Source organism: Sapajus apella, unplaced genomic scaffold (assembly GCF_009761245.1).
Source record: "Sapajus apella isolate SASKATOON/1434 unplaced genomic scaffold, GSC_monkey_1.0 scaffold3, whole genome shotgun sequence".
NCBI classification, from domain to species: Eukaryota; Metazoa; Chordata; class Mammalia; order Primates; family Cebidae; genus Sapajus; species Sapajus apella.
Genome location: NW_022436943.1, coordinates 57,607,211 through 57,620,277, shown reverse-complemented (window position 1 = coordinate 57,620,277; position 13,067 = coordinate 57,607,211). Strand labels below are relative to the sequence as shown.

The following is a 13,067-nucleotide window of genomic DNA, read 5'->3' as shown; positions in this document are numbered from 1 at the left end:
AGATGGTCATTGAGGAATAACTGCATATGAGAGTGACGGTTGGTGTTTCTAAATGGCTTAATATGCAACATTACGAAAGTCTTTTTACTTGTATTTACAGGAGTGAGCCAGGGCAGTTGATGTATAAATGGGTACAATTTAATAGGGTCCTGGTGGTGTGGGCAGGACTTGTCAGAGCCTTTGAAGGTAGTGGAGGGACTCTTGTGTCTCCAGGGTGTTGGCAGGCAGGCTCCTACACAGGGTCCAAGGCTATATGAAGAGAAGAGCTTCTCTAGGAGGGAAGGGAATGTCTTGTCATGGGGGAAATTGTGGGGACACCCACCAGGAGGTTTTTTGGAGCCTCAGATGACCACATCAGACAGGGGAATAAAAATATGGGAACATTTTAAAAGAGAACATTTCAGAGAGATAGAGAGGATAAAACCAGCCAGTCTTGAGGGCTGAGATGATGTGTGAGAGGGAGGAGGAGAAGAACTCCAGACTCCAGACTCCCCTGATCCTCCCACCTGCTGTCTGTCTGTCCTCTTTTGTCCTTCTGAGTCCATCTCCCTGCCCCTGCATCCCAGGGTGCTGTTCCAATCCTGCTTCTCTTCTCACTCTGTACACTGTCTATGACTGCGATCAGTCTTAGGACATCTGCTAGTTGCCTGTACTAATATGCTAAGAAACTGATTAAAGACCACAGTCGTGAGGCCTGTTGTGTTTTACGATTCTCAAAGCACAGTCGTACACTGCCCTGTGTTTTTGGTCCCCCATCTAAACACCATCAGGTAGGCAGGGAAGGTTTGCTCACCCACTTCACAGATACGGACTCAAAAGCCGTGCAGATTTAATGACTTGGCCAGGATGACTCCGCTATTAGTGGTGGGTCTAATACCTGACCCTCTTCCACTCCTGGTTTCTTTATGCTGCCGCACTCCATTCTTCTACCTTGCTTGACGTAGAACGCATTCGTGTCATTGAGAAGGTCCTTCCGTGCTGTAAAGGTGTCCTCATTTTAATAACACCACTTCTATCTGTCAGCACTGTATAAATAGTCTTGTATCAACCAGTCTACTTCATGTAGGTTTTAACCATTACATGGCCTTTTTCTGCATTTGAACCCACATTTTCTGATACCAGACAGGTAGTCAGTCTCCTTCTGAATGTCTGTCTTTACTACGTCAGCCAGGTTGTTAAACTGAGGTTGAAATGGTGATGTGTGGCCCCGGGTTTCACACACTAGTGTCACCTGGTGCTTTCTGTTTTGCCATTATTCTTCTTCACCCTCTCCAAGGTAGGCCCATCAACAAAGGGGTGGATTCACATCTGATCTCTGGGCCTTTTGATGTAGGTATCACCTTAATACCATACTCACTTGCACAAATTAGACTGCAGAAATCTTACCTGATGAAGCCTTCTTGCTTGCTATGAATAGGAGCCAATAGAGTAATTCCTCCTTTTACCAAGAAGCCATCCTGTGCATTGCAGTCAGTTCCAGTGTCACGACCTTGAACATTACCTCATCACCAGATTCTCATCTGCTTTAAAACGTTCCTCTAGGTCCCTTCCTTAAGGCCGATGGGAAATGTGATCACTTTAACATAGTTAGATGTTTTTAGATGTCTTCTAATCAGGCTTTTCAGAACCCACTTTCATGTGTGAGACATGACTTCCTGTCCTCTTCTATTCTCTTTCTTTCTGTTTAAAGAACCAAAACAGCAAATTCTTAAATTATGAAAAAGTGCATTTTTCCTGTTTTTGTTTGTTTGTTTGTTTGCTTGCTTGCTTGTTTGTTTTTTAAGAGACAGGGTCTCACTCTGTCACCCAGACTGTAGCGTGCTGATGCCATCTTACCTGCTTTCTTGATATAAAAATAAAGACTTAAAGAGTTTCAGCTTTAACAAATTCAGTCTCTTTTTCTTTCAACTCAAATTGTAAATCTTCAGTGTACCTTTTTTTAATCTGTTCTTTTTTTTTTTTTTTTTTAAGACAGAGTCTCACTTTGTCACTTAGGTTGGGGTGCAGTGGCACAATCTTGGTTCACTGTGACCTCTGCCTCCCAGGTTCAAGCAATTCTCATGCCTCAGCCCCACAAATAGCTGGGACTGTAGGCATGCACCACCATGCCCGGCTAATTTTTATATTTTAGTAGAGAAGGGGGTTTGCCATTTTGGCAAACTTGTTTTGCTGATCTGAAACTCCTGACCTCAAGTGATCTTCCCGCCTCAACCTCCCAAAGTGCTGGGATTATAGGTATGAGCCACCATGCTCGGCCCAAGGTACCTATTGAGAAAGATCTTTTGATGCCACCTTTTGGAAAAAGGAACATGACCTGAAGTCCCCTGTGCTCCTCGTCTTTTCTCCTTGACTTGCTGAAGCCTGGGTTTTGTTTTTCTCATGCTGCTGAACCTCCTCTTGGTACGTTACCTGTGCCACCCTCCGATTGCCAGGTCCAGTGGACACTGGGGTTGGATTTCTTAGAGCACTCAGCTCTGTTATCCTCTCCTCCCTGGAGGACCTTAATCCTCAAATCCCGTGACTCCAGACTCCCATGATCCTCCCGCCTGCTGTCCCCTCCCATCCGTCTTCTAAGTCCACCTCCTTTTGCCTGCCTGCTTGTGGGTTCCAGGGTGCTGTTCCAATCCTGCCTCTCTTCTCACTTTATATACTCTTTCCCTGGCCGCGCTCAGTCTTAGGACATCGCTAGTTGCCTGTGCTCCGATCTGCACTTGAAGCCCAGAGCAGTCCTCTAAGTTCCAGACCCACCCTGTGGAATGTTCAGAGTTCTAGGAATGCACCCTCTTCCTCCCATTATCCATATGACTTCCTTTTTGCTGGTGGCCTTCCTGGCCCTCTGCCATCCATGCTGGAAACTTGGGAGTCACCCTAGAGGCTCCATCTCCTCCCTCTCACACATTATCCCAGCCATCAGGTCTGGCTGGTTTCACCTTCTCCATCTCTCTTAAATGTTCTCTTCCTTTCCCATATTTTTATTCCCTTGCCTCATTTTAGGCCTTTAATATCTCTCGTCCATATCACTGCAATTAACTGGATAATTGGTTTCTTGCCTCCAGTCTTGTTCCTTTCAGGTCCATTTTCCATTTAACTTCCAAATATCCAGAGTGATATTTCCAAATGGGAAGTTGGACGTTGTCTGGCCTGACACCTACTGGGGGCTCCCATGGCCGCCCATCACCCTCCCGACCCAGCACACAGCACACCGTGTTGGCCTGGCTGGTATAGACACTCGTCTTCTCTCCTGCCAAGTCCCTGCCTCATAGTTACAGCCAGTAACTGCCCACATCTCTCCTAGTCCACCATGGGGTTCCTTGTTCTTGAGGTTGATACTTAGATCTGGGGCACCTTATGTCCATCCAGGAGACCCGAGAATACCAACCCGAGCCCCTCTCAGTTGCGCTTTTAGGGAGATACATGCTAGGGAAAGAAAATGGCCAGTGGAAAACCAAATCATCCTTTATTGTTGGCTGGGCCTGGCCCAAAATCAGATGCAAAGCAGGTAGACAGGCTAGGAGACTATGAAACTTTGGGCATGTGTCAAACCATTCTGTTTCTGTTTCCTTATCTGTAAAAATGAGGATAATAATTACACATAACATAGGAGTCTGATGTGAAACTTAGAGGAATGAATGCATGCAAAACATTTAGTACTATCTGGCATATAGTAGCTATCAGTAAAAATTAGACAAATCAGTAATAATTATCACGTTAGCTCTCATTACTTTGGTTAAGAACTTCTGTGCAGCATTGAGTAATAGCTATGCTAATGGGCTCCCTGTCTTACTTTTTGGACCACACTAAGAACTTTCATGTTGCATTCTAAATGAGCCGTGGAGCCAGTTTATATCTTCCTCCCAGCTCTCAGCCAGATTCTGTCCTGAAAGGTCTGAGTAAATAACCTCCCTTTTGAGATCTGGTGTCATTTGCTGTTTGCGAGTTTCTGACTTAGAAACCAAGTTTTATGATTTAGTTTGCCCAGATAGCGTTTAATCTTTGGAGTTGATATTTAAGTCCCGAAGCCTGTGTATATTTAGGGAATCATGAATCTGGCTCATTTACCATGTATCCCTGGGGTCAGAGGACAGTCAGAGGTCAGTAAGTATATGCTTCATAAATGAAATCTTTAGACTTGCAGTATCGCAGGTTTTATGCCTGGCAGTGACTCAGCGATGCCATTCCCTCCTTCCGTCTGTCTCCTCCCCTGCATCAGTCCCAGGGGAATTCTCTGCTGGCCTGTGGCAGTGCCTCACAGTTCAGGACTTGTTCTGCAAAAAGGGCCTAGATGGGGCTCAGTTCCCCTACTTTGGGAGAGAAGGTCCCCAGTGGAGAATGGGTGGTAATTGACTTTATGTAGAGGTTCTAATGGATATGAAGGATAGAAGCAAGACCAATGAAGGAAGGAGACTGGAGGTTTATCCTCCTAACTTCCCCTGCACTGTTCTGCAGTGAAAAGGCTACTGGGGCATGTTTTGAAGCCCTGCATCAAAGCGGAGGCTAAGTAGACAGCAGACTGCTGGAGAGGCTACACAGGAAAGTCTTCCATGGAAGGAAGGTTTCTCCAAGTCAAGTGTTTCTTTCAACTTTAAGAATTGACAGTTTTGGTAGAAATTGCCAGCTCAGAGACTGATTTCTCATTTGGGCTCACATGTACGTTTTTTTTGCCAATATGCTCACATTTTGGCAATTTTTCTTCTCATTAGCACTTCTGCTAATGGATGGGCATGGGGAAGAAAAGGAGCAGAACTCACAGGAAGCTGTTTATCTGCTTTGCTGCAAGAAGGGTGAAATGGGCTCTCGAGTCTGAAGCTAGGTTTGCAGGACTGTTTCTTATTTTCATTGCCCATTTTCTTCCTGCCTTTTATGCCCACTGACTGCCCGATGCTGGCAATGTAGCATTTTCACGTTTTCTTTTTGATTTCTCTGTAAATGCTAGCGTTCCAAAAATAATATCTTCATGCTATTTGCTTATTTAGAGATGAAAGCAGTTGAAAATGGTTTAGCTTTTATTTTAACTTTGCGGTGATCATATATTGGAATTTTAGACCCTTTGTTCTCTGCACAGTAGATAGATGAGGAAGTCTGACGAATTTTGTCTTAGTAAACACTGTGGGCTGAACTCCATGGATTCCTTTCCTGAGGGACTGACTGTAGAAATGTCACAGGTATGGTGCGGCACAAGCATCCGGTAAGCAGAGTGTGGCCTTGGTGTAGGGCAAAGTCCCCGGGGAATGTTTTAGACCGGCCACATTCACTGCCCTGTGTCTTTCCAAGAGTGGCCGTTCTGGGGAATGGCAGTATTCCCTTTATAGGCTGGGAAGGTCCCCTTCTTTGTGCTAGAGAGAGAAGGACAGGGGCAGACTCTGGAAAGCCTCCTTAGGAAGACTGGACAAGACTCAGTGGTAAGTTGAATAGTAAGAAAGAAGAAAGAACCAAAGCTGGCTGTTGGGTTTCCATCTTTGATGACTAACTGATATTGCAGAAAGATGTGTCTGAAGTGTCAGGTGCCTGTAGAACATCCCTGCGGAGATACCTGGAAGGCAGTTGACAATTCCCATCTACGGTTCAGGAGAGAATCTGCGGTTCAGGAGACAGGACCCCACAAAACATATAGATCCACCAATCAACAATGCAAAAATGATCACTGGAACCAGAGCAGAACAAATCCAGTGAAGGCCAGCACCATAGAGAGATCCAGCATTTCACATTAAGCCTGAGTTGCAGATAAATACATCTAGAAAGTTGAGCTCTGGCAGAACCTGGTGACAGTGGCATGACAATGTCACAACGTCACAGTGGGATACGGCAGCCAGCCTAAGGAGATGGGATGGGGGGAGCATGAGGTCTGAGCAGGGGGCACCCCCAGGACTTGTTTTCTGGGAGATGGCAGAGGCCTGAGAAAGGGAGATGACAGCATGAAGGCAGCAGGGGGAACTGCTCTTGGAGCAGGTGGTGGGCAAGGGGCCTGCGAGAAAGGAGTGTGACTTAGGAGGGGGTGAGGTGGAAGATTTTCCTTTTCATTTTCTTCCTTCCTTCCTTTCTTTCTCTCTCTTTTTCTTTCTCTCTTTCTCTCTCTCTCTCTTTTTCCCTCTCCCTCTCTCTCTTCCCCTCTCCTTCCCCCTTCTCTCTCTCTCTTCCCTCTCCTTGTCTCCGCTCTCTCCCTCTCCTCCCCCTCTGTCCCCCACTTTCTCTCCCTCTCTGCCACCTGCTCTATGGTAAGACTTTATTGCAGTTTTATACTTGAAGGGAAGAAGACTTGAAAGAGGAGCTGATCAAAGCTTCAGCATTGAGAGGACATTTTCTCTACTGTTGGTGCACTTCATATTCAGACATTGCTGTCACTGGTTTAGCTCTTCTGGGTGATAGTGGTGAAAAGAATTTATGAATTGGACAATTGAGAAGTAAAGATAGTGTTTGAGGTCTTAATAGATGCAGTGGTACCTAAGCTTCCAGATGCTCAGTAAGAATTGTGATAGAATTGCTGATAAAATCAATAAGAAATGCTTTGTATGGCATTTTAGGTATCAGTTTATATGATACCATTTAATTCTCACAACAACTTTATGACATGGGTATGATCCTCATTTTCCTGATGAAAGGTTTGTGCTAAGAGAAGTTTCATGAGTTGCCTGAGGTTCCATCGTTGGTCAGGGCCAGAGGTGTGGCTGGACTTTCTCCATCTGTGTCCCATAAACCCTGCATAGTGCTGCTCCTATTGTGGCTGCTCCGTGCTCTTCTCCTCCTGGGCTAGGAGGCTGCTGGGTCATCAAACAGGTCCCGAATGTCCCTGGAGCATCGTCAGAATCATACAGCACGTGGATTAGAGGAACATACTGGTAGCTCCTGACCAGGGACTGTGGCATGGCATTTGTCAGTGATGGGGATGTGCGTCTGTCACCCAGCCAAAGGCCAGGTCTCATGAAGCTTCCCCAGGGGCCTAGCAGGTGCCTGTCTCCCTGGCCCCTCTATCTATGCAGCCTCCAAAGCATTGTGCAAGAGGAAAGGAAAGGCTGCATAACTCATGTGTGGCCTCATCTCGAAAGTGCCTTGTCTTGACCAGGTGGGCATGAGAAGTAGATTTTACCTGCTGGATTTCCCTAATGGTTGACACTTGTGTATGCTGGTGCGTACAGACAAATACCGAGGAGGAATTCCTTTAGCTAAAGAAGCAAATAGAGTGATGTATTACTGAATGGCAGGGATACGTTCTGAGAAATGTGTCCTCAAGCAAATTCTTAGTTGTAGAACATCATAGAATGCGCTTACACAGATGTAGAAGGTACAGCCTCCTTGCACTTGCAGGCTGTATGGCAGAAACTATTGCTGTGACCGCTGTTGTATATGCAGCCTGTCATTGAGTGAAGTGTTGTTATGTGACACCTGACAGCATATCAGGGAACTAATTGGAACGAGAGCCACTTTTAATGTCATTCACTTAAAAAAATGATAGATTACTATATTGCTTTTTTTGTCTTCTTCTTGAACAAAAACTAAATTCTGAGGTGGATGAAAAAAGAAAAGAAGTAACAAAAGCAAATTCCCTCAGTAGAGACAGCTTCTCCTCTGGGGCACCTTGTCCCAGTCCCTTGGCTGATCACCGCAAAGGCAGGTCTCAGCATTCCTGCCCCAGTGGTTTTCCTGAGAACATATCACAGGTGACGGGACCTGCTCATCTCAGGCTTTCTGGGTGTCAGATGCTCACCAGGTGGGAGCAGCCGTGGAGACAGACATCTGGGGCTCACCTTCCCTAACCCCTGCTCATTGTCCCCACAGCCTTTCCGCTGTGCCCATTGCCATTACTCCTGCAACATATCTGGCTCTCTGAAGAGGCACTACAACAGGAAGCACCCCAACGAGGAGTACGCCAACGTGGGCACCGGGGAGCTGGCAGCGGAGGTGCTCATCCAGCAAGGTAGGCGAGGGGCCAGCCAGCGGGGGCGCTGCCCGCTTCCTTCTAGGCCACGTCCCCCGTTGGGAAGAGCAGCTGGCATCCTGCAGTTCGGTTCTGATGTGTAACCCTGCCGGTGACGTTCATTCTTCATCGTCACAATTGTTGTCATCATTGCCCCTATCATTGTTTGTCAGTGTTACTTCCGTTACTTCTTACCTGGTTAGTATTATATCAACCTTAATGGAACTCTAAAATGACAGAAGTGAAAATTCACCCACAAATTCTACTGCCCCCAGCAGTGCTCACTTATCAGTATTGCCTTCCATTCTTTGTCCATGCATAAAGTTCGTGTAGACGAAAGTTCACCATTGTCTTTCTTTACTTCACATTCACAGGAGCAGTTTGTTTTTCTTTGATATATTGTCTTCCTAATTATGATTTCTGAGGGCTTTTCTGTAATTCAATGTTGAATGGAAATACTTTAACAATTCTGTTATTGAACATTGTGGAGTTCTTAGGTTTTTCTTCCTGATGCTATTATAAGCATATTTATGGGTGGAATTTTTTGGATTATCTAAAAATATTTATTGAGGACGCTTCTTACTTATTCATCCTGAAAAGAAAAAAAGACATTCTAGAACATTTAAACTAATGAGAATTGATGAAAACCTCTTTTCATTTTAAATTATTAAAATTTTCTGGGTTTTTGTTTTTTCAGTAAATAATCACATATTTCCACTTGAGAGGGCTTCATGTGCTGTTACCATACAGAGGTTCTGTTGTATTTATATCTGCACTTCAATAATTCAGCTAAAAATTGATTGCAGCACACAGTTAGCTGCTTCTCTTTCCTAAGTCCTGTGACTATTTGAAGCTGAAGACAGATTTAGAAATCTGCCCCCAGTAAACAGAGATGTGGAATTGTAGACTGCTGCAGCTGGGGATGCTTGGAGTTTTGATTCAGCGTGAAGCTCCACTCTCTGTAATAGCCATGAAATGCATCTTAATGTAAAACAAATGAATTGACTATATCCCTCAGCACTTTCGGTGACAGGGCTGATGCACGGAAATAGATGAGCAGCACAGAAAACTCAGGATAATTTTAAAGCCATCCATCTGGGGTAATGGTGAGGATGTGCCTTCGCTTTCTTAATGGCAGTTTTATGGAGCCAGGGAGCAGGATGTGCAGCGGGGAGGGCCCTGGCTCCAATCTGCATTCTTTTTCAGCTGCGCCATCTTGGGCATGTTACCCAAGCTCTCCCTCTTAGGCCCTTCCCTGTAGAATGGAGCTCACAGTATTCATCTTCCATGATGGTGGAGAGGATTAAATGAAAAAACACGTGTGTGCAGTACCTGTTCAGTCCTTGCTTTTGAATATTTTTTTCTGAACATATCTAAGACTTGTGGAGCAATTGCATTATTTTTTATGACCCACCCCAGTGCTCCATGTCCAGGAATCACAGAGGGGAGAATAGATTGGCTTACAGCCCCAGTAAATAACTGGAGTTGCAGGTTAGGGATTCTTTTTCACATCCTTCACACTCTTGGATTGGATTCCCAGGAAATAGATGTTTACTGTGTCTGCTGGGACAGGTGTGAGGATCTGACTGATGATTCTATCATTGCCCTGTGCTTCCAAACTTTCATCATTGCTTTGCAAAAAATGTGCTGAGGTTGAACTGTTTCATGTCCTAAGTTTCCAGTTAACTTTCTGAGACTCTCTGTAATCAGCTGGCATTCCCTGACAGGAGTGGGGATATTTTATCTTTGCAGGGGTGCTTTTGGTTCTTCTTTCAGAGGCACGGACACACACACACACACACACACACACACACACACACACACACGCAGATATATCCACAGTTGTTCCTAGGCATCCATGAGGAGCTGGTTCCAGGACCCTCTGCAGATACCGCAATCCACAGGTGGCTCAAGTCCATTATATAAAATGGCATGGTATTTGCATATCGCCTGCACACATCCTCCTGTGTACTTTAAGTCGTCTCCAGATTACTTATAATAAATAATACAATGTAAATAGCATGTGAATGCACTTTGGTTTTCAATTTGTATAATTTTTTATTTTTGTATTGTTATTTTTATTTATTTTTCCTGAATATTTTCAATCTGTAGTTGGTTGAACTCATGGATATGGAGGACCATCTGTTTTACTCACTCCCCCAGAAATATTTTCATGAGACTTCATAATTTCATGTTTTGATGTAAAGGAAGATATCTTAAAATAACATCATAAAAAACATGAATAACATGTATTTTTCTCAAAATGATTTTATAGTCTCCTTAAGCCACGTGCAGGGATTCCTTGTGTGTCAGCTGTGTTGCAGAGTGTCACACTGTGACATGTACAAAGCTATTGATTGCTAAAAGACCCTCTTGCCCGCCTTGCCACAGGGATTCTGGGATTCCAGGGAGGGGTTCTGTGCACAGTGCTGCAGAGGAAGCCAAGAAAATAGCCTCAAAGGAGCTGAGAGTTCCCACATCAGATACCGCTGTTCTGTGTGGGTTCTGTATGACATTCTCTGTGGAGCTTGGGTGGTTTACAATGTGCTCCCAAAGCTTGCTGGGCAGGGTGGCTGCTTAGGCTCTCCCCAAGTAGGAGGGAGGGCAACCTGACTTAAAGTGTTTGCCGATTCCTGCAGCATAAATTCTGCTACCACGGCCAATTTTAAGCTGCTAACATGATGTCACTGAACGCGAAACTGGAGGACGTGTGCACATGTGGCATATGAGCTAATATCTTGGCTCCCACGTACCTCTCATCCAGAGGGCCCTGGGTGACATTGGCAGGTCTCTGCCACCAGGGCCTTTCTGGATGCACTGATCCCTCAGAACTCCAATACTTTGTAGTAATTAAGCTAGTACTGAGAACTATGTAAATATTGTACTCCTGGCTTGTATTTTATGTGTATCTGATGCTTTGAAGACAGATTCCTCTTAGCCATTACTTATTCATTAATATGCATTTGAGGCATTCTCCCACACAAATGCACATTTCATGCTGTTTAAGGAAAAAATACTTGTATTGCTTCAGTGGTCCTGCCCCTTTCCTCCCCTTAAAATATGCCTGATTAAGCTAGCTCAAGAACTGGTTCAGTAAATCACAGGCTGTGAGAGGCTCAGATACTTTGGTGCTAAGCTTTACAAATCTTTTGCTCACTCCTAGAGCCTGTAGCAGGGTGAAGATGGGGCTTAGCAGGCTTTCCAGTGGCTTCCAAGCTCTCAAATCTCTTTGGGTTATTGAAATGAGCACAGGCTTGGAAGTCAGATGGACCTGGGCTGGGATTTTTTGATCACTGTGGACCTTGGACCAGGTACTTAACCTCTCTGAATCTTGGTTTATGTACCTCCAAAGAGGAAGGCTCATACCTGCCTCCACAGCAGTTGCAAAGAGTTGATACCATGCTCTAAGATTCCCAGAGAGTGCTGACAGTAAGTCCTTGATGAATGGCTGAAATCCACTATTACGTTTATCCACATATTTCTACTTTGAGCACGTGTCTCTTAAGCGCCTACAGTGTACCTGGCACCATGCTAGGTGCTGAGACTTGGTGTCAAACAAGGCAATCGTTGGTGGTATTATTGTTATTCCTGCCCAGGTTGGGGATGAAGGCTAGGCAGCTCCCTCCAAAGCTCTGTGTTCTAATTGTAGCAGAAGGACTGCATCCCTTTGAGCTATGCCCTGGAGCTCACAGCACCAGAGATAGCTGCTTCTCCCAGGTGGCTGTGTCCCTTCTGTGTCCTCCAGTTTTAGAGAGTTATTGAAGTGTAAAGGTGGGTAACTGGAACGAGAGAAAGCAGTGAGAGCAGAAGTATCGAGGAGAAGAAGTTTTAGTATTTGGCATCTGCTAGAATCCTTATGTTACTTTGAAGTGCTATATTAGAAAAATATAAATATGAATGCATGTGTACTTTGGATGTACACTCGTATATTGGTGTTTTACACCAGATTCAGGGAAAATCGCTTAGTAGGAAATCCAGAAACTGTGAGGTAACCCACAAGTGATGTGTTTGATTTTTAGACATTTTAATTTTAAAATTGTTTTTATTAGGGCCCAGATTCAATGAGTTACTGGCACATGCTTCCAGTGACGTGATATAATGCTGTGTTATTGATTGTTATATGTTAATTTATCTCTCACAGTGGCCCTGTGAGCTTGGCATAATCATTCCTATTGTGAAATAAGGAAATGAGGGGAGTGCTTATGACTGACTTCAGGTCACACCCAGCGAGCAAGTGGCCAAGCCAAACCCAGTCTCCTGATTCAGTATCTGTACCTTGCCACTCTCATCTTTAGTGTCCCCTAATGTTTGTAGATGTTTGCACTTATTAGAGAGGAGGAAGAGGAAGGGGAGGAGAAAGACGAGGCATGGCCATCTCTTAAGCGACTGGGTCACATTTGCTGGTGGTCATATAATAGTTTGTAGAAAAGTCACACACATGGGTACTGTTTATTTTCTCTTACTTCTTTGTCCCCAAGGCTAGTTGCTCATCTGACCCAAGACTGACTCTGGGACCTCTTTCCAAGCCCTTCCCTTTGGTTATCCAGAGTGCCTCAGATCCCAAGATTGGGGGCATATGTGAGGGAAGGGGGTGGATGGGAAAATCTCACTTATGCTCCATCTACCAAGTGTTTCTCATTGGGATTTGGTACATCAGCCTGGCTAATAATAAAATACACTTTGTTTCCTCTGCTGCCCCTTTTGCTCTGTGGGAAGAGGGGCTGGGATTTGAAATAGGATTCAGATAGTCCCAGGTAGGATCTAATATTGCATGCCATGTCACCAGGAACCCTCCACCTCAGTGCTTGCATGTGACTTCCAGGGAATTTCTACCCTTAAGCATTTCCTAGCTCTGAACTGGGGCTCTGGCTGGGCCCTAGGACAGACACTGAGTTAAAAGACAATAGGAAGTGAAAATGTTAGCAAAGTTCTAGTCCATATTTTACTTTTCAATCTGTATAATAAAATTATTCCATATCCACTTTCCTCGGATAATTTAGCTGCTTTTGTTCCTTGTTCTTATCCATATCCGTATCCTTCAGTGCCTGTGTTTAGTTGCCTGTAGCTGCTGTAACAAGTCACCACACACTTTGTGGTGGTTTAAAACAACACAGATTTATTATCTTGGTTCTGAAGGTCAGAAGTCCAAAATGAGTCT

General features: G+C 44.7%; 1 protein-coding gene across 5 annotated transcripts in view; it reads left to right on the top strand.

The window, feature by feature from the left end:
• The window catches only part of ZFAT (zinc finger and AT-hook domain containing), a 220,908-nt gene that overhangs the window by 160,694 nt on the left and 47,147 nt on the right, over positions 1–13,067 (top strand). For 4 of the 5 annotated variants that reach the window (XM_032254175.1, XM_032254165.1, XM_032254180.1 and 1 more), the window contains one exon: positions 7,771–7,909. The exons of the other annotated variant lie outside the window; for it this stretch is intronic. In XM_032254175.1, coding sequence (XP_032110066.1) covers positions 7,771–7,909 — 139 coding nt within the window. The remainder of the gene's footprint in view (positions 1–7,770; positions 7,910–13,067) is intronic. 5 annotated transcript variants of the gene reach the window in all.